The 22,458-nt window shown below is 40.6% G+C and overlaps 1 protein-coding gene across 2 annotated transcripts in view; it reads left to right on the plus strand.

Annotated features, from left to right (window-relative positions):
- TUNAR (transmembrane neural differentiation associated intracellular calcium regulator) overlaps nucleotides 1–21,434 on the plus strand; it is a 150,913-nt gene extending 129,479 nt beyond the window's left edge. For both annotated transcript variants that reach the window (XM_079309582.1, XM_079309583.1), the window contains one exon: nucleotides 20,913–21,434. In XM_079309582.1, coding sequence (XP_079165708.1) covers nucleotides 20,913–21,098 — 186 coding nt within the window. In that variant the 3' untranslated portion in view covers nucleotides 21,099–21,434. The remainder of the gene's footprint in view (nucleotides 1–20,912) is intronic.
- Nucleotides 21,435–22,458: the final 1,024 nt, after the last annotated feature.

Below are 22,458 nucleotides of genomic sequence, written 5' to 3' on the forward strand. Positions count from 1 at the left end.
TGAGGTATTGTTGGCTCAGCATAAAGGTGATGGCATCTGTGACATTATTTAATGTTATGTTTTAATGTGTCATTTCACTGGGAACACCCTGTGTAATGTGAGGGAGCTCATTGCATGGCTGTAGTATCATGAGCCCTTTGGAGGGGTTGAGGAAGGGCTGGTCTATTACTTCTGTTCCTAATTGTTAAGCCAGAAATTCTGCATCTCATAGTGTGCTTTCAAAAAGAATTTTAAGGGATCACTGTTGTTTTTCAGTCTAGTTGTTGGCTCCACTCTGAAAACCATGCAATGGATGTTTTAATGCTGAGGGGCCCTGATTCCTGCTCTGCTCCTCACTGAATTTAGCAAACTAGGAAAGACCACCAATCACATCTGTAATGTTTCAAAAGAGAAGATAGAGCAAAAGCATCATTAAAAAAAAACAAATAAAAAAAAATCCGTAAGTAGACAATGTGTAAAGGTACAGAGAGAATCCTACAATGGTTTTGCTGAATCTATCTCCAAATACATTTGTGGCCTCTCATCTGGCTTTCAGCAGATATTATGGGGACATGAAGAAAGCCCACAAAATGGGCATCACAGGGATTTTAATGTCAGGAACAATAACATTCCTTCCCTCACAAACTCTTCCTACCCACAGCCCTTTGCTACAGCCTCACATGGAGGTGCAGCATCTCCCTGCAGAAGTCAAGTTGTGTGTGAAAAGAGAAACAACCTTTCTGAGTCTCTCCAGGTTAAGCATGTGAATAGCACAGTATGAATATGATGCAAGCAGACAGGATCGATAAGCAATTTCCTTCATAAAACAGAGACCTTCAGTTAAAAATTTTTACCAAGTTACAGCACGTGAATACTGTATAGCTAAAGAATCTGGCATCCTCTCCTTGCTCACATCTCTAGTATGTATGGATTCATTTTCCTGTTCCATCATTCCAACATTCCTTACAGATCCTGTTTGTGTCTACCCCAGTCCATGAGGACATGCACAGTTAGACCCCATGACAGAGCATCTGGGTACACCCATATGCCTGTAGGCATAAACCAAGATTTTCATCCCTTCAGTGCATACATGCACATGTGCCTCCTGTGAGGGGTCACACCTGTGGGATCACACCCTGCCCTGCCTCACCAGGGACCTGCTCTCCCAGACCCCCATGGTTTACAGACAGCTCCTCAGCCCTCAGTAATACTGCTAAAACCAGATTTCCCAGCTGCACGAATGATGTGTGCACAAATCATCTCTCATGTAATTAAAAAAACAGCCAGCATGGTGCCATGGGCTGTGGCCATGTGCCACTTTGTCTCCAGGCCTATGAGTTCTGTCAGTATGATCTTGTGGGTCATATCCATCACAGATCCTCCCTGTTCCTCAATGCAAAGCCCAAGCTCTGTGCTCAGAATTCAGTTTCCACTCATATGATATCTGCTACTCTTTTATTAAATGATTCCATTGAGATGAACTGAGATGCTCTGGGTAACTGTTTGGGAAGGAAATCACAGCCAGGTAGAACTTTTCCACTTCAAGCTTGGTTTGCTTTACGATTTGGGTGTGAAATGCAGTACTTTGCACATGAACAGCCCGTGTCCTCAGTGCCAGGGTGAGTGCTACCATCCCACTTGTGATCCTCACAGCTGGTGTGAATTGAACAGGAGCCAAGATAGAGCACTTAAGGAAGTCCCCACAGCCCCAGTTCCCCACAAGCACAGGAGGCTGGGCCAAAGCTGCTATCTGCTTCACACTTCTTTTTCTCCTGGTCTGGAGGTATGAAGTCTCATCCTCTTTGCTTTTACAAGATGTAAAATGCTGATCCTCCTGGAAATCAGGTTACCATCACTGTGGGAGACAGCTTCCAGATCTGTTTGTCAGGGCTACTGAACCTTGCTTGTGTGTCCCAAGGTGAGGATTAATCTGTTAATGTTTGTAAAAAGCTATGTAAATGATCTGTATCATGCTGTCAGGTCAAGTACTGCATTGCTCACTGGCTGCTCTTCCTGACAGCTTAAGATACATGCCAAACAATGCCTACTCTTTCAGACCGTGTTCACTGATGTATTTTGACTGGCTTTACCCTCCCAGGATTTTGACTTACTGCTTCTAGCCTACTGATTGGATGATAAAGCACAAATATGCAAAGCCAGCGCTTTTCACATAACCTAGAATTCAATACAGACATTGATTTATGCTTGTACAGGACCAGGGACTCAAAGAAAACCTCTTGGATCTGTTACAGTACATGTGCAGTTCAGGTCCTGAAGGACGGATGGGAAGCAGGAGGGCAGGCAGAGCTCAGTGCCTTTGGCTGTGGGCAGGAGGCAGCTGCAGGAGCTGCTGCTGTGAGCCATGGGCAGGATTTGGCCCTGCTGCACCTGCAGGAGCTCACAACAGCTGCAGGGCTCAGCACAGATCATCTGAGAATGAATCCAACCAAGAGGAGGGTGTGCTCGAAATTCAGGAACCTTTTTATTCTGCTTATCACATAGATTGCAGCTAATATCAATTATTGAGATCAGGGTCTGACAGGGGTAGATGCTGAATAAATGATAAGAGAAACAGCCTCTTCTAGAGAATTTAATTCTAAGTGAATGCAACTCCCATAACTAATTCTGCAAGCACACCGAATGCCAAAAAGATAGTAACTAATTTCACTGCCTGCTTGGCTACATACTTGGTCCCAGTTATCAGAATTACATGTGGATCTTTATGTTGATTTTTGGTATTAATGGTTAATACTTCATTATCTTTAAAGCCTTTTGCAGAGAGGATCACTTGCCACTGATCTTTATTGATGTCTCTGGTTGTAACTCTGCTTTTCCTTAACTACCTAAGCTAGAAAGCCATGCTGCAGCATGATGCAGGGGCTGTCTTCCTTATAACTTGTTACTAAACAAGACTAGTATTGACAAAAGAATGGGACTTTCTGTGAATCTTCATGGTTGCAAGGTCTTTGTTGAGATTACTGGAACTGATAATTTACTGGGTGGTTCATTTTCAGGGACTAACACAGGGCTGTAGGGTCTATATGTATATATACATATAGACATATGCAATTTGAGTGACTAGGTTACTACAAACTATATTTTGTTTCTCTCACTGTTGCTCATCTCAGCAACTTTTGATTTCCAAGCCTAGTCCAGTGCCTGCTGGTCAGTGAGAATTGTGCCACTGATTTCTTCCACAACTGGATCAAATCACTGGCTTGTTTCATCTTCCCCACTGGTACAAGTTGCTATGGTAGAAAATACAAATATACCTTGGCTTTGCCCTTTGTTTCTTGATCTGGATCTTAGTTTTCATTCCTTTCCTCTTTCAGATATTTGTCTGCTGTATTCCTGGGGCTTCAGCAAATGTTCAGGGCATATCTCTGTGTCTGTGCACAATCCCTTTGCACACACATCTCCACTGTTATGAGAATTGCTGCTCCACAGCTGGGTGTCCCCAAGATTTAGCACACCTCTTGTTTTGTTTCTCTCAAGCAGCCTGTTTGTCAGCCACAAAACTCCATGAGAATGATTGATAATGAAAGGAACTGATTTCCTCTTTCTCCTTTAAAGTGGCAGCACAACTCCACGTTAGATCTTTGTTTACACTTTCACTATACAATGTGTGTAAGTGTACCCACTGGCATTGATCTAGCTGGATTTAGCACAGGCAGGGGAGGGATGGCAGGGCATGGGTTTGGAGTGCATCTAAAGGGTGTAGCAGGACTGTGGCTGTGGTTTCAGGAAGCTGTTCCTCATGGGGGTGCAGGCCTTTTATTTTCCAGGAGACTTCTGCTCCCACCTGGCTTGGTGGCAGCTACCCTGGGGACAGTTATGTGAGCAGCAGTCCTGTCACTGTAGCAGAGAAATAGCTGATGTCAATTATAAATGACTGCAAGTCGGAAAAGTTGGAACAGGATGAATTTATAAGCCTTGTTTGGAAAGTTTGAAATATCTTGTTTACTGTACTGTTGAAAAAAAAAAAAGGTGGAATGTTAAAAAAACAATGAAGCCCAAATCATCAGTAAACCCTCTTTTGATGTGATACCTAGTGATATTCTAGTGTTTACAGTTTTCACAGCAAAATGACACAAGAAAAAAAATCTAAATTAGCATTTACAAGAAGTCAGGAATGAGAAAACAGAAGGAAGGCAGCAGAGATTTGTGTGCTAACAGAGGGATTATGGCTTTCAAGAAAGGGCAATGTGCCATCTATGAAGCACAGTCATTTTTGCAAATCCCTGTTTTCCTGCTTAGCAATTACCACCTGGCAGCAATGAGGAAGAGGCAGCCCATACACTGCTTTGACAAGATGGCAATCATGTACTTTAATAAAATGTTTAGTAGCTCTGCACAGCATTGTCCCAGCAGCATATGACTGGGAGAGAGTGCTAATATGAAGGGAAGACAGAGACACAGTTTCTCAGAGCCAAAATTGTTAATGCTGACCAACTTCCCAACTGCAAAGAATGTCCCTGTGTTCATGAAGGTGACCTTAGGACCACAGAGACCCCACCTCCTCAGTCCCCAGTGGTGCTCTGGCCACTCAAACATCCTTGCTGTGATAGGAAACAGCATCCACCAAAGCTGTAATTGCAAGTGCAGTGTGGAAGAGTTTGTTCTTAACTGGGTGTGCAGTGTACAGAAGGTGACACATGTTGGTTAAGCATGGTGTGCATGCAGGTACCTATGAGAAAGGTATTCTGCTCTTAAATATTTGCAAATATCTTTATGTGGTGAAGTGCTCCAAATTTGTAATTCATGCACATTTCCTTCTCAGTAATGTTTACTTTAGCCCCAGGGACAATGCAGAGTGTAGCTGTGACCAGAATGGATGACTTCATAGGAGGAGGGAACTTACCCAGCCTCACTGACAGATTTTTGAAGGGTTTCCCAAAGCCAGCCTGCAGCACCACATCACTACAGATTTGCTTCTGACATTTGTAGTTCAAGCAGCAGCAGTACTAAAACACTACCAGTGGGTTTCCATAAAGAGCCTGATTCTTGGAATATTTCTGGGGGTTTCAGTGTAGCTATGAGCTGTACGACCCTAAGCTTTCTCTTGGAAGGTCTCAACCAGCCTGCATCTCCCTTCCTTTCCACCCCTGCCAAACAACTCCAGGGAAGCAAGGACTGGAGAAAGGAACCAGAATTTGGGAGCAACTGGAAGAGACACGTAAACTCAAGAAAAAAGACACAGGAGTCTTCTGAATTTTTGCTTCCAGAAATAGGCCAAAATATTCTCCTGACAAAACCTTAGATTTCTAAAAAATTGACAAAGTTAATTTATTATACATAAAATAGATTATCCCTTTGGAAAAATACCTGGAGTCTTTCTTATCAATGCAGAAAATATTGCCCAATATTCCTATGGCTTCTGCCATAGGTCCTAGTCTGATTGCAGGCATGAAATGTAGGTAAGTGTAATTATGGTACAGGCAGATTTATGTGTCCCCAGGCAGGTTTTAAAATAACAACAAGAGTATAAATATTGGATCTGTGGAAAGAAAATGTCCATTATTAAAATCAGTCCACAAGCTAGTACTGTGAAAAGCTTTCTTCTTCAATACAGCTGTCAGCCCTGCTGAGATTTTAAATTGGAGTTTGTCTAGTGTAACTCTCACTTTCTATTTAAAAAGCAAAGCCAGAAATATTAAACTTTTGTCTCAGGTTTTTAAAGTACAGGAAAGCTAATATAATTGCTGCACTAATGTAGAGTTATGAGCTTTTAGGTTCCCCAGTTTTTGGCAAAGAAGGGTTATGTCTCTTGAGCCATGGAATAAGATATTCCCCAGTATAAATTTGCCATGCTCTTTCTCTTCAGAAAAAAAAATCTGCATCTCTTCCTGTCCTCTGGACCATTTGGCATGGCCCTCTGGTTTGTAACAGCCTGTGCTTCACTCCAGAGCTGGCTGCACTTCAGTCACCAGTCACTGTGCAGTTTCTGTGTGAATTATTGGAGTGTGCTTAACATCTGGAGTTCTAAGGAAGTGAGAAGTATGGTTCAAATCTCAGACAGCAGCTTGAGAGCCAGGTCTGTGGTCTGGCTGTGGCAGTGCCCATGCCAAACTCAACAGAAAAACTCACTGGGTGACAAAAGCTGTCTCCCCTTGGGCCCGTGGCATGCATAACATGGCTTTTGGTCTCAGCATAAAAGAGAGTGGTTTAGAGGGTGACACAAAATCCCTGCAAGAAGCACAAGGGTTGGATATGCCACCTCTGTCTGTGAAGTTTGGGTGGAGCTAAGGACTGACAGGACAAGAAAGCAGGACTTGAGTTCTTAAGCTAGATAGGCTTTTTTGAAAGCAATTAACCAGCTTGGAATTCTTTGGAGAAAAATTACTTTAAACAAAGTGAAATCTTTGGAAGGTTGTTTTTGTATCTGGAGGAAATATAGAGGAATTTTGTTTAAGGATGTTCTTGTGAGTTGTGTTATTTTCATCCATCATTGGCATTGATTAACTCTGGATTGACAGGACAGTCAATAATTGTCATTATTAAGGCTTTGTTAATCTTTAGCAAAGCAGTCTGTATAATAACAAAAAGAAACCTGCACATTTTATTTGGTGGGTTTTTGTGCCCTTCCTTGGAGTCTCTAGAGCCACAGATCAACTGTGTTTACTGACCTGCCCAAGAGTGTAGGGCCTGTGGGTGGGTCCTCTTCTGTGGCTGGCACTTGTGCAGTGCATAATCTAGGATGACACTGACCCTTTCAGCCTTATAGGAATAATATTCTCAGCACAATGAATTGTTCTGGAGTGTTTTCTCCAGTGTACTGTGTTACATGCCCAAACATTTTTTTTTCATCTTGAGCATATGTCCAACATTTTCTCTCTGCTCCCTTTGTTGCATAGGTTTGATTGTAGCCAACAGCAAAGGTCAAAAGACATTTTGCTGTTTCTATTTCTATGTTTCTGTTAAGCTGAATTAAATTGTTGGTACTGCAAAGTGACTTCTTAAAAAGCTTATGCTGCAACTCTTCAACCAGTATAAACTGAAGATGAGCTGCATCAGTTTAAACCAGAGGGTGCAGAGACAAAATGTGGTTCAAAGAACAGGGTGCTCATCTGGAAATTGAGAAAAAGGGTTGGTTCTCTGGAGCAGTAGGCAGCTTCATGAATTTAGATAAAATTAGATACAATCTTCCTCTGCCTCAAATTTTCTGGATGGGTGGTAGAGTAACACTGTATTTTTAAAGTGCTTTGCATATTCAATTTTTCAGTCATGTAGTCTTTTTCCTTTCACATCTAACCTTTATCCATATGACTACCTGTTTAATCTACAATACAGATTGATTTTAAAATCACAATATCTGGGAATGCTATGTTATCCTGGAATAGGTTAATTATATTTACCAATGTTTGTGAATATTCATATAAGGTGCCATTTTTCAGTCCAAATTTGGAGCAGCCCTGACCTTTGTCCATCAAGCACCCTTCCATTTCTTTCCTATATAGTGAAGAAAATCCAAACATTCTCTTAGAGTACAAATGATTCTGATCAGCATTTTCAGGTTAACTTGAATTAATATTTAGTTCAGCCTTCAAATAGCCTTTGGAGAAGTTTGGCCTAAGTGGTTGGGGTTTTCTCAATCTTAGATTTTTTTTTTCTATTTGTTAGAATTTCTTCAAATGTCATGAACTGAAAACACCTGAATATCTCTGCTATGATTAGCATTCACTTCCCAGCTTTGTTTTCTTAGGAAAGACTTTTTTCTCACCAGAGCCTGAAGAACAGGTCTACCATTTTCTATGGATTTTAGGTGATCTGTGACCATAATTTTTTTTTTCTACTAATAGATTCAGTTCTCCAAATCAGCTCATCCCAGTACTCTGATGCTGCCTTAGAGAATGAAAGGGAAAGAAATGGATCAAAATCTCCCTAGAGGATCGTTTGGCTTTAAAAATACAGGAAAGACAAAGGGATACTTTACAAATCTGAGCAAAGTATCTTATTGGAGAAAGCATCAATCCTATAGGCCTGGTATGACAGCAGCTAGAATAAAATCCAAGTCTGTGTGAAACATGCAGAACATCTTGGTCAACAATTCCTAACACATAAACACTTTGTTTTGAAAACAAAGTTTAAAGAAACATTATCCAATCTACTGTTTCCAGGCAAATTGCTATTTATTTACTTATCACACCGATTCAGTGGGACTCAGTGCTCTCTCCCTATATTTATAAGGATTCTGGGACATACACACAATCATTTCCAATGACCAGTTTTGCATAATTCAACACTATGAATATTTTATTTATTGTTAGCAGCCTCTTTATTGCAAGCAATAGTTTAAAATAATCCATTATATGTTTAAAAAAAAACAGGATTAAACTTGGCTCCCTGTCCTGGGGTCATTAAATCCAGATTAACTTTCTTTTAAGCAGTAATTTTACTCAAGGTTTTGTGAATGGAATTTGACTGGGCATCCATTGAAGAAAAATGTGGCAAAATATCCATTCTTTCCTTGAAATCCTTTTGAAGAATTACCAATATGCCAGTGAATCCTCATATACAAAAAGTCAGTGAAATTTGTAGCTATGTTCTTGGTTTTATTCACATCTTATATGATCACTGTTTTAAATTACTAGCACTACATTTTAGTGTGTCAAGATGCATCATATAAACAGATACAATTTACCATGACCTTGAGGCAACATGATGTGTATGTTGCATTACATTATCTATCAAAGTATGTTCCTTATATAGTACAGTACCCACTGCAGACAGAGATTTGGCATACTGTACAGAGGGAGACATATGCAAATAATCTCTCCACATCTGTGGCCACATAAGTTGTATCTTTTTAAAGAGAATAAGTGATAAGAAAAAAGGATTGAATCTAAGTGGCTCTGCTCCATAGGCAAGGTGAAATCTTTTGCTAAGCCATGGAAACCTCTGCACCTTAGGAAGCACATAACTGTGAGGATGACCAAGCAGGGGAAAAGTTGCACAGAGAGCTTGTGGAGTCTCCATTTTTGAGATACTGAGGAGCTCCCTGGACATGGTCCTGGGGAACTGGCAGTAGTGATCCTGCCTGACCAGGGGCTGGACCAAGTGACCAGCAGAGCTCCCAGCCTCAGCCATTCTGTGACCCTGTGATACTCACAACTCCCAACAGCAAACACTCTATAGCCATGCACCAGTGTACAGGGGGTAGGAAACCTGCTCTTCCCATGCTATTTTCTTCACTGCCTGTCCCAATCACCTTTCCAGAGCATTTTGTGAGTTAATTGTGACCTTTACCCTCCCAAATCCTAATTCTCTGCTCTGCCACAGAGCTCTACCCCAATACCTGAAGGGAAGATGTGTCACTTTGCCCTTGTGTTTTCCCAAATGTGTAACTCCTGGCACAACCAGCTTGTTTCCCCAGGGGCAGGGGACCTGCACAAGTGGAGCTACCATCTCTCTTCTCACTCAGAGCACGAGCCAGAGGAGCAGCTGCTCCCATGGATCGAGGCCCTGAATCTCCTGGCTGTGCCAGGACTGTGCAAATCGACCTTCAGCAACCCACTTCAACCTTCTGTTCTTCCTCCCTCCCTTTCTTATTCCTCATACTGTTGTAATTTTGCAAGCTGCTTGGGCTAGGTATCATTCTCACTATCTGTGTCTGGTTTCTAGCCCAGACGTCAGCAGGGGTTGCTGCATGCTGCTGCAATATAAATGACTAATGATGATGATAAAAGGTGTGGGAGTTGGTTGCCTGGAGTGTTACCCTACTTTGACAACTTTGTTTTAGAAACTAGCTTCTTCCTCAAATTATCTGCTATTTTATCTTATTACATCTAATATTTTACCAGTGGCAAGGGATTTTCGGCTGCCTCCATTTTGGAGTGCTCATCCCAGGGCTTTGAAAGAGGCTTTGAAATTTTCAGAGTTTGGATGGTGTGACTGTGACATTGCCAATAGCCTTCAGTTGAGTTGCAGGGTATTGGAACCTTTAAAAGTCTGCTGCAACTGCATCCTAAAAGAGACATTCAATAGGAAAGCGCTCTATTTTTAAATTTGGGCTGATACAGGTAATAATTACACGCAAAACAGTATGTGAAAAGAACATTATCAAGGTTGCACAGCTCAGCACTTGAAGCTAAGAAATGCTGTAAGCAAAATTGTCTCTACTCCATTAATTTGCCACCTTGCACAGGTGCATCAGTCACAGACTGGTTTTGCGCAGGATCCGAGTCTCACTTGGTGTGCATAATAAATGTCTCAGTTTGGGAGTTCAATACTTGATTTTATTTTCAAGGCACAGTTCAGACTCTGCTGTGAAGGCAAAATTGTTTCCTGCTGGGGCATTCCAGGGTGTTCCACTGTGTGGGTCCTTGCCACACGCAAACACTGACTAATTTCCATTTGTAGCACCTCAATAGCAATTCTGAGTATCGCTGCTCCCTAGTACAGCTGGCAACCCAAGGCAAAAATTACAGCAAGATTGCAAGTATCCATAATTGTGGGTGTCTAATCTAAGTTTTTTCAGAGGACCTGACAGCACATCCTGCAGCTCTCATTACCTTCCCCTACACTCCAGGCCAGGAGTTGCCCCTTTCAGACATTGCAACCCCCAAGCCCAATACAGGCTCCCAGGAGCACAGACCAGGGGTCAGGTTTGAAAAGCACTGTGTGAGCAGCTTTTCCTTTCCTCAGAGCAGCATCTCAGACTTGCAGACAAAAGACTGCTTCTTCTCTTCTCTTCTCTTCTCTTCTCTTCTCTTCTCTTCTCTTCTCTTCTCTTCTCTTCTCTTCTCTTCTCTTCTCTTCTCTTCTCTTCTCTTCTCTTCTCTTCTCTTCTCTTCTCTTCTCTTCTCTTCTCTTCTCTTCTCTTCTCTTCTCTTCTCTTCTCTGATTCTCCTGACACCTTTAAATTCTAAAAAAATAAAATTAAAATATTTGAAACATTCTACAAGAAAGCTTCTTTTTCTCCTGTTTTATGGCAAATGCATGGTGCTGTGACTGAAACTGGAATTTAGTGCTTTCTAAAGCTTACCAGATAATGCAGGAACAGAATAGATGGAGACTGAATTATTTCTCGATCAGCTTTAATCATGACATTTTTGGGTGGTCTTTGTAAATTAATGACAAAAGACACCCAAAGAGTTTATTTTTAAAAACAAAATGTAAACCTTCTGCTGTTCAAATTTTCTCACTGAAAACTTTCAATGTCATTTCAACCTATCGGAGTGCGGCAAGGATGCACCGAGCTAGGAGAGTAATTAAACAGGAAAGAAATTACAACAGAAGTAATTTCTTTTACAAAACCTATCACTTAAAAATAAACATGTTTTCAGACGCATAAAACCTTCTTCAGCACTTATATCAAACCATCTCAGCCACAGTAAAATTGAAAATATGGTCCTTGCCTCAAAGTGAAGATATTTGAGTTTTTCACAGAAATGGTTGTCAGGTTTTTATATGGATTAAAAAAAGGTTTACAAGTATCATTCTTATAGACAGCAAAACTAGGTGATTTTCTTTTCCCAAAAAATATTTTTCCTGAGACAAATGGCTGATAAGTATCATTTCAAACCAAACAGTTATAATTTTAAAATTATAAAAAAAACCCTGATCACAATTCTCCTGAATCAGAAAGTGTCAGTTGGCTAGATTTTAATTGTATTGTCCTTTAATGTTGCCATAATTAATAATTAATTTTGGAATAAAGATATAGATGGAAGTATAAGTGGAGATTTTAGGCTTTGTAGATTGATTTTTTTACTGACACACTAAAAGATATTTCCTAGAGAAACTCTGCTTCTATGTCCCTCAGGCTTCTGAATGCTCTTCTGGTGCACATTTGTTTTATAAGGAGGGTCACATCTGAGCTAAAGGTAGCTTGATCCATTACAGGCCAAATTATCTCCTGGCCTTGGCTGAACTTGGAGATATTATATAGCAACAAATTAATATAAATTTATGTCACTTTCTCTTCTCTTAATATTTCTTAAATGTCTTTGAAGCAGCTTCGTTTCTCCATTTCCAACATGCAGTGGTGGAGGGCAGATCTTCAAATTGCTTGTGACAGAGGTTATGTGCTTCTGGCAGATAATGGAGACTGTCTTTCCTCTGAGACTTGGATATTGCATTTTTTCTTGACAGGGCTTCAATGTATTTGTGCTCCTAAAAGAGAAGCATGAACATGCCCTTGAAATAGAAAAATAGGTCTGAAATTATAACAAGACTTTAGCATCTCATTCTTTCACAAAGCTTTTTCATCTAATACTACTTTTATCTGGGAAAATGTTGTAAATTTTAGGACTTCTTTTTTTTGTTGTTGTTTATTTATTTATTTCTGAATTTTTCAGAATCCAGCTGTACTCAAGACAGATTTCTATTGTTCTGCTTTTTCAACTCAATGAAAAATGGTTGTTAAATGACTGGAAGGGAGAGCTCTGACCTCAAACTTCAAATTTTTATAATAATTTCTGGTGTGTGGTAGGGAGAAGCCCTTTTCCTTTTTCCTTTTCCCCTTTCCTTTCCCCTTTCCTTTCCTTTCCTTTCCTTTCCTTTCCTTTCCTTTCCTTTCCTTTCCTTTCCTTTCCTTTCCTTTCCTTTCCTTTCCTTTCCTTTCTCCTTTCCTTTCCTTCCTTTTCCCTTTCGTTCCTTTCCTTTCCTTTCCTTTCCCTTTCCTCCTTTCCTTTCCTTTTCCTTTTCCTTTCGTCCTTTCCTTCTCCTTTCCCTTTCCTTTCCTTTCCTTCCTTCCTTTCCTTTCCTTCTTTCCTTTCCTTCCTTTCCTTTCCTTTCCTTCCTTCCTTTCCTTTCCTTTCCTTTCCTTTCCACAAAAACTGTCCTTTCTGCCCAACTTGATGTGTGTAAATGACAAAAACCTTTAGAGTAAGGCACAGTACATCTTCAGCTCACAGGCTGGGCCTTATTACCTTAAACCCAGAAAAGTTTTGCCTTCTGCTGCTTAAAACACCTTCATATTAATAGAAAAGTCAGAGAGAAAGGCAAGAAAAATAACCAAAAACATGGAATAGCCTCTATGTGAGGACAGCACTAGACAGGCTGGGATTTGTCAGTCCTGAAAAAAGATGGCTACAGGGATATGGTAAGAGACTTACAGCATTCTGGGTGGCCTGAAGAATAAAAGCCAATTTGTCATTTTGTTCCAAATTGCTTAATGACAGTGAAAAATAACTAGTGGATACTTTTTCAGCACTCCCTTAATTATCTGTTGACCTCGTTCCTAGAGGACACCACAGTGACAGGCTCACTGAAGAGGCTGGGTTATGAAATAGCAAAACAGAAAGAAAACAATATTGAGTACCAAAGTCAAAGAATGAGATGCTACTAAAAATAGCTGCATTCATGCACTAATTTTAATACTGACTACTCCTGGGTTAAAGTTGTCCCTTGCTTTTCATTTATTCAATCACTCTTTGCATTTATTAATCTTAAAGACTTTCTTGTTGCCTTCCAAAATGAAAGGCAGCCCATGAACTCTGATTTCAGTGAATATGAGAAAATATTGTCACTAACTTCCAACAAGCCAGGATTTAGTTTTCCTCTCTGTGAGCAGAGATTGAAGCAGAAATTGGGCCAACTGACTTTTTCTAATAAAATTGAGCAATACTGGAAGGAAATACTGAGTATTTAAAAGGAGGCAAATGGCAAGGGTGTGCTCAAGTACCACTAAGAGTCAAATGCTTCTGCTTCTGAGCATTAGCACAGAGCAACCAGGCAAAGTGCTGTGTATCAGGAAAATGGGTTGTGAGCACAAAATAGGCCACTCTAAACCAAACAGAAGCACACTGAATTTTCACTGCTCTTTAGGTTGCACCAGTGTGGTGGTTTTGCACATATGACATTTAGTGAAGAAGGAAGGAGACACATACAGAAATAATAAAAAAAAAATAGGCTGAATTAAATTTAAGCTGAATTGTAGGTGCGAAGTGACTTCTTAAAAAGATTTTTAAAAATTTTTTTAAAATAATTTTTAAAAATTTTTTAAAAGGTTAAAAATTTTTATTCTGATTTTAGTTATTTTTCCTTTTAGTTTCTATCAATAAAGGTTTCCTTTATACTCTTCAAAATTTAGGCTTATTTTGCCTTTCTCCTAATCCTATCTCACAACAAAAAATAAATACATAACTCTAGTAAGTACACTCAGAATTTAGCCAACACTAAACCCACCACATAAATTAGTACATTAGCAAAAAAAAACCCTCCAATTAGAAAATGAAAATCACTATACTAAATTAGTGTTTGCACCCAATTCAAACTAAAGCAATCACAACCAGAAAATTAATAACCTCTGGACTTGTTGAATTTGGACTTTGAATCATAAATGCTTCTTCCAGTGGTGTTTTATATAGACTGTTAATTTTGATCTGTAACAATTTATTCTTCATCGTGCAATTTATCCCGGAAAGGAAAGGACTGTGGGTTATAGGGTAATTTCCTCTCCCTTTGGTCAGGTTTGTTTCTTCCCCAGCCTAGGAAAGGAGGGCTCCTGAAGCTTTATGGATCCTGACATGGGAAGCCTTGCTGGAGGTGGAGGGACCAAAGGCTGTCAGTGAGTCTGGGGATGGCACTGTCTGCACGGTAGCAACAGCTTGAGGATCATTGCTCTGCTATGGATTAGAACTGTGTTTCTAAGATAAGGATATTTGGATGGAAAATATTTGATTTCTTTACAATAGAACTTAGGTATCCTGAGCATATCACAGCTGTGAGTAGCCCCTGAGACATAAAGGAGGAGAAGGAGGAACTGTAAAAGTGGCTGCAAGTCCTTTTCCTCCCCAGTTCTAAACTGCCTGGGGGACAAAAACTGCTGCCAGAACAAACTGGATCAGACCCAAGGTGGAGAGCAGGATGAGCCCCTGTAATACATTACTTATTGAAATTCTGCCCTCCCAGAGTAACCTCTTTGCTGCTGAGTGTTTCCCTTTATTCTAGAGGGGATCTCACATTGCTGAGACCTTTGGAAATATCCAGACTGTAGTGCTATAAATAGCAAGTATTTCCCACTGATTAAAACCTGCAGCATAGCAGCAGTCTGATGTGGGTATATTTTCCTGCTTGGGGACTACATAAGTGCTTGTGTCCTCTCTCCACTGAGACATCCCTTTGCTTTAGGCTTTGGTCTCTCTGCTCACTGCTGGGGAGTGTTATTGAATCTGGCTCACATTCCTGTTCCTTCTGATCTTTTATTTCTAATGAAATACCTCCCCATGGACACCTTTTCCAGTTTCCCCTCTCCTTTCTTTTATGGCAGGACTTTTGGGTGTACTGATTTCTACTGTTTATTAATTTCTGCTAGTTTCATTTTGATTCCTCTGCCATGCACACATACTGTGCACTGCCTGTGCACACTGCTGTGTCTGGATGAGCTTTTAGTCAAGCTTCTTATAACCCCAGAGCTTCTCTTGGCCTTACATGGTGCCTTTCAGTTCCCTGAAATTCAACTCTAATAATAAATGTAAATGTGGTTTCCTGCACTTGCCAGTGCTTCTCTGGGCTGGATCTTGACTGATAACTGACAGAATCCTGTGTTACTGGAGTTTAGGAGAGGACTGTCCAGTAAAACACAGCACAAGGATCAAGAGCAGATACAAAGTCATCACAGAAGTGGGAATGTGACAATGCAATCCCTAGAAAAAGAACAGCAAACAAGCACAAATATGTGTGCCAAGCATGCCTTCCTGCTGCACATCACAACCAGTACCATTTAATGCCCTGCTCAGCATCTTGCTTGGGTACTGTCCAGGATTTAAGCCAAGCACCCAACTTCCCAAATTTGCCCTTGGAGGAAGAAGAAGCTAGAAGGAGGAATTATTAGGAGGAAAGGAACAAAACTGTATTTGACTGTGATGTTCAAGTGAGGTTAAGTCCTCGAGGAGCCTCTCCACCTTGTTTGGTTATTTGAGCACTTGTTTGTGAGATAAGGGAAGGTGTCAGCTCCAGCAGCATCTGAACTCACACTCTGCTTTGTATGATTTCTGTGCCCTCTTCAGTTTGCTAATCAAAACAAGTTTCCACTGCGTGTTTCTTATCCCCAGAGGGTGGAACTATGCTCAGAAAATTAAAGCTCTCTTATCTCTTAATGTGTCATCACAACTAATAGCCTGGGGACTGTAAACAAGTTTAAATATCAAAACAATTTGGCTGGTGATTGTCTGTGATTATGGATTAAGAATACAAAATTTGTGCTCGCTGATATTCAAGGTAGATTGAAAACAAGGAGCCATATCCTCAGCTGATGTAAATGGAGGTGGCTGAGCTGAACTGGGGGAGGAAGACTGCTTTGTACCAGCTGAGCATCTGATCCTTGGAGGTTTTCAGAAGCTCCCAGTCTTGTTTTTCAAGGTGCCAGATAATACATGACAGCACGGGGCTGATCAGGAGAGCACAGAGGGCCCCCAGGAGAGCCTGGATGATCCTGCCCTTCTCTGAGCTCCCAGGAGCTGAGGCTGCTGGCTGAGCCCTCCACTCACAGCCTCTTTGGGGAGTTCATAAAGAATGACTTAGAGGAGAAATGATTTTATATTACCAAACTTTTTCAAGATCAAGTCAAGGTGCCAGCGTATTCAAAAACTGTCAGATGTGTCAGGGCAGGTGCTTTGTGAGGGATGTGCTTTGTATCTTTGATGTGACAAACATACTGCAGTAAATTCTCAAACATGCACTTACTACTGCCTTTTCCAAAGCCCTGCCATCAAGCCATCACCTTTCAATCAGTCACACTGAGTAAAGAGATGCAAAAAGATCTTTTGCTAGAAATGCTTTTCCTGGGTCATTGGACTGTTTGAATGGCAGTGATGTTCAGCATGTCTCCAGATTTGGGGAGATGGTAGTGGGTGTATTTCATAGCACAGCTGGATTTAAAACTTTTCATGTTAGTGGGTTCCTTAGTGTGGAAATATTTGTGAGGCCACATTTTTGTTATGGACCATTTCCTGCTGTAGGCTGAATAACCTATTCTTCAAAGAAACCCACAGATGAAAAACTGAGGCAGAGAGAGAATAAGTGGATTTCCTGTAGATGTATATGAAGTCAGCAGAAGTGCAAGAAGATGAATGGTGCAAGGAGTGTCCTAACCACTGAACTGTCCTTGTCTCTCATGTGCAGTGCAGAATACACAGAATATTTTTCTTTTAATGGATAGCTTTTTGGAATACATATCTTTTCAGAGGCTGATGTTAGGTTAACGATGAATCTTACAAAATGAAGTAGGAAAGACATTAATTTTGATGTGGCAGGAAAGTGCTCGCCTAATGAGGTAGTAATTAAATAAGAAGGATAGTTATTAAAAGAAATGGTAAATTTAGTATTCTCTAGCCCTCCTATCCCAGCAGTTCTACCCAGTTCTTTCTGGGTAAGGAAAAGGAATGTTTCTGTCAAGCATGAAGTACCACCAGAAAAATAAAAAAGGAAAAATGTGTTGTAAGAACCATAAAAATATTAAACAATGTCAAATAAAAAAAAATCAATTTCTAGAAGAGAATAATAAAGACTGAGAAAAGGTACCCAGAAAGCCAGATGACTTTTCTATTTTCTTAATTGGGGTAATTATACTAAAACTGACAGCAAGTATTTCCCCAATAGCAAAAAAACCCCACAAACCCCAGCCAGCAAAAATACCACTCAGAGCATGAGATCTGTGAAGGTGAAAGGCTTGAGTCTGCCATTATGAGAGTGCTGCTCTTCTCCCAAGGTCAGTCCTTACATATGGAGAAGTAATTTTGATTCTGGTCTCCTCCCAGTACAAAGTCAACGCTTACCTTGATTTCAACAGTGCTATATTTGGCAAAGTACTAATATAATTGTATTTGGTCCCAGTCATGTCCTGTTTGAATGTTAAACTCCTCTTCACACCAAGCCATTGTGTGCTCCCTCCTGTGGCTTAGGCACTGTATAAAACAGGAGCAATCCCTCCAGGGAAACCTGTGCTGCCAGTGCCCACACTACCTCTGTTTTGGGGGTTTCACTTCACACCAGCTGCCATGGGCTGAAAGCATGTTTTTGGGTGTTGTTTCATCCAAAAAGTTGCAGTTTTTGCCATCCCAGAATTCACCATAGCATGAGCCAAATACAGCACCCAGGCACATGGAGACAACCTCCAACAAATCTCACTGTGCATCAGCCCATGTGTAAACTCTCAGCTGCTGATGCTCCCTTGTTGTTCATCATGTTCCAGCCACCAGCTTCTCTGTGCATGTTTTGTTCCATCACACTCAGGGCTTCTCCCTCAGTGAAGGCCCCTTAGTGGGACAGAAAGAACCTGGAAGTCTGATTCATGTCACCTGAATTGAAACCACCCACTATCTCCTTGCTAATAAGTACAACTTGCAAAGAGGTAAAAATGTGATTGTGCAGCCTCAGATCAGAGACTGTGCAGCCCAAGGAACTCTGCCTTTCTCATTAGCCAGTAATGCCTGGAAGGGACTCCAATAATAAGGCAAAGATGTGGTGGTACTTCCCCAGAATAATTTCTTAGCTTACAAAAAATTCATAACTCATGGACTTGCTAAGCCAGAGGCTTTGTCTTTATATCTAATAGCCTTTGATATGTCTCCTTCATTTGTGAATTATTTAGCTACTTTTTAGATTGATGTTAATTTTAGGATCTAGCATTCTGCAGGAGAGAATTTGATATTGACTTTGTGCTGCACCGTTTATTAAGAAAAGAATGAGGATGTTAATAACAGGAGATCAGATGCTGTCTGAGCCCCCATGCTGCCTCTGCTCACATTAATTCTGCAATCAGGATTTCCTAGCACGTGTGGTACAGGGTCATTGTAGGAAAGTTAAGAGTGCCAGTGTCTGCAGAGCAAAGCCACCCCAGCTGGGGCTCTGCACCACTCTCTGTGGGTTTTTTGGTGTGAATTGGAAACTCTGCCCAAACCACAGGATGCAGAGTCAAATTGCAACTTCTCTAGCTTTTTTCAAGCCAGGAAAGCTTGACCTGCAAGATGCTTGGGTATGATCATATTTCCATGGGAACCACAGTGCTGAATCAAGAGTGTTCAGCTCTTGTGGGAACCATCCAGAAAGAACTTCACTCTCCCCTCAAATCCTTGCATTCTAGGCCTGGGATTTTATCAGGCTATGTTTGTAATCCTACTTGATTTCTCAAATGATCAGTGAATGCAAACAGTTGGCCAGAGAGAAAACGTCCCAGTTACTGAAGGGGAAAAGAACACAATATCTGAGTGACTCATGGCTCTGTGGGTGAAGTAATGGCTGCATGTCACAGCCTGCTAGAAGAGTCCTGCAGGAAGAGTTGGAGATGACTGTGGCTGAAGGAGTTTCTAAGGTCTGGAAGGGAATTTGGAGAGGGACAGCAGGTGCCATATCCCTGTGCCTGTGAAGTTCTGCTTTCCTGGGGCACTGCTGCCTGCTGTGGGTAGCCTCAGGTTTCTGACTCCCTTGTTATTTTTCCCTTTGATCCACCTGTTATAATAAGACAAAACATGTAAATGCTAATGCAAGAGTAAGTACAAAGACCCCTTCAGAACTCGACTTCTGCCTTACTTGCCACTAATCACTTGTACCTGCTAGGAATCAAACACTTCTAGGAAGCTTCCAGCAGTTATTCTCTGTCCTATATATGAACAGCTTGCAGATGTGACAAAAATGCAGGCTGTTTTGTCTGGCTCCTCAGCTCTTCCTCTCAGTCTCTCCACTGCAGGATTTCCTTACCTCCCCCAGTCCTTTCCATCCTTTCAGTACTCTGGCTGCTGCTCTGTGGCTGTGCAGTGCAGGAGCAGCTCAGAGGGCTGCAGGTCAGGACTCTCCTTTGATGATCCCTGCTTCAGGGGATGTGCCCACAGAGGTGGCAGCCAGTTCCTGGGAGCCCTCACCTCCCTGAACACTTGCACTGCTGGGAGGTACTGGTTTTGCTCTGTGAGTTAGTGCAGGGAGGAATGAGGGTGCACTAAAGGACCAAATCAAATCCCTCTTTCAGGCAGGAGCTGTTGGGGAACAATTTTTTTTCTGCATTCTACCACTGCTTTCTGCTGCAGAAATACAATGGGATATGGTTTGTAGCTTGGAAGACAGCAGCAGGGCTTTGCCTGAACCCAGATCTTGGCAGATCAGTTGGCATTGGGAGACCAGCCAACTTTTTCAGTTTTCTGGGACACTCTGGTTTGCCCATGTGATTAAAATTTGCAGTGTTAGATAAACACAGATAAGAATTTATCCATTTCTAATTTGAACAATCTGATGTTTACCCATGGTGAGAAGACCAAGGGAGCTTCTTTGTGGCTTCAGCTGTGCTGGGAGTCAGGGCTTGTCCCACATTTGAAGAATCTTCTTTTTTTAGGCTGGGGCTGTTGCTTGGGAAAAGGCTGTATTGTCCCTGCAGGCAGATCGATACATTTCAGCTCACTGCACTGCAAGTAACTTTTCACCGTACATTAGGAACGAGGAAAATAAAAGCCAAGATGGATGTTATTTTGGTTTTGCTTTTATTTTGAATTATTTATTAAGAAGTCACTGCTGTCTTCCTTCTCATTGGGAGACAAAATGCCTTTCTCTTTAATGATTTTTTTCCTAGTAAATAAAGAAGCAAGGTCTTCCCAGTTTTATTTCCCTTTCTCATTTCTTTGCACTGAAGTGTAAATACGGGGTTTCCACAGCATGGCAGATGATCTCCTGCAGTCCCAGCCCAGGCAAAGTCCCCACTGATGCTGGAGGAGTCACACCTCATGGTACATTTTTTCTGACCAGTTTTATAATATATATATATAGCAGCTGAGTTGTGTGTGCTAGGAGTGATTGCTGGCACATAAGCAGAGGGTTATAAGTGAACCACAGAATAGCTGAACTATAATTTTATTTATTAAATAGCTAATAGAATTACTAATCCATTTCCAAGTTCTTAGTCAAATGTGCTATGGGGCAAAAATTCTGCCTTTTGCTCTACTATTAATATGAGTTACTATACTCCAATTAATAATCCATTTTGATGTTTTTGTTCCTAAATCTAGGTTATTCTGAAGGGGAGGATAAAGAAACTGGCCACCAAGATGGTAATCACTAGTGGAAATGAAGAAGATAAAGGCAGTCAAGAAAAGGAAAGCAAAGAAGAAACGATCTTGGCAATGCTTGGAATCATTGGGACAATTCTGAACCTCATTGTGATCATTTTCGTGTACATTTATACAACGTTGTAAACTAGAAGGCATGCAAATAGACCAGATAAAACGGCCATTAAGAGTGACAACAAACATTGCTGACTATTGACATGTTCTTTAATCAGAATTGACTCTGTATTATATTAACACATCATAAAAGCACTGCCTGAAGGCAGCGAAGACTGAAGCACAATTAATTTAACAAGACTTTTTCACACAGTAATAAGCTTAACTCTTCTCTCCTGCCCTCTCCCTTTTGGTTTGGTTTTCAGTTTGGAGGAGAATGACTGCAGTTATATAAGTTGTAGCTTTGAAGAAATTCACCGGGAATATGTTGTTTTGACACAATTAAATAAAATTAAAAAAAAAAAAAAAAGGAAAATTTAAAAAAAAGGAAGGAAAAAAATAAAAAAGGAAAGAAAGAAACTGTACATAGAAATGTATGCTGTATACCTGCAAAGATTGAACTCAAAGATAGCTTCATAGCCCAGATCACGTGTCTTTTAGGTCAAATGGTTTTTTCTCTTGGTTCTTACTTTTACTTACATTGAATCTGACAAGCTTTTTATTTAGAATGAACATATGGTGCAATCATGAAAAAAAAGCAATTCCATTGAACAAGGTCTGCCTAAACCTGATAAAATGTTGGGAGAAATACATTATATGGCTATTTTTCCTTTCTCTTTTGCTTAACATCTGTGTCTGTTCATACCAATGTTTATAAATATATATTTTTAATAAATGTGCTATATTTTTAGCATGAACCAAATATTTGGAGACACTTGTATTCATGCAGCTAAATTTTGTTTGATGAAGTGCCCCTTTTGACAGTGGATGTTGTCTTTCTTGGCAATTATACAGCAGTCTTGTTTGCAGCCCTCTCACTGAGGTCTGAAGCAAGCTCACATCATGCTCACATGCATGACTTGAAGTTGGAATGTCAGCTGAAAAGCATTGCTGCTTAATATGGGAAATAGCAAAACATTGTAAGGTGACCTTTGGAGACTGGTTGCAGAAAGAAGGCTCTATTTATAGTTAAAAAAAGAAAAAGCGAATGAAAGGAATACTGAGGCATCTCACAAAATATTGCAAAATTCATAGAATTTATGGCTTTCAGAATCTGGTCACGCTCTCTAAGTACTTGTGCTGAGAGAAGTGAGCAGAGGTTTATACAGCTGAAAAGAGAAATTTATAGAGCCTATAGAGAAGGGCTTAAGTGAAATCCAGATTGTAAATACAGAGTGTATTTTAAATGTAAGGATCATTAACTCTTTCCGCTTCTCTGACATGTGCTTTAACTGAGTTGGTGCAGTGAAATTCTCTGACTTGTGTTTTTGACAGGAATGTACAATGATGATGATCACTATTTTTCTTCAGAGTTCAGTACCTACGAATATAT

The sequence above is a fragment of the Erithacus rubecula genome (assembly GCF_903797595.1).
Source record: "Erithacus rubecula genome assembly, chromosome: 6".
NCBI classification, from domain to species: Eukaryota; Metazoa; Chordata; class Aves; order Passeriformes; family Muscicapidae; genus Erithacus; species Erithacus rubecula.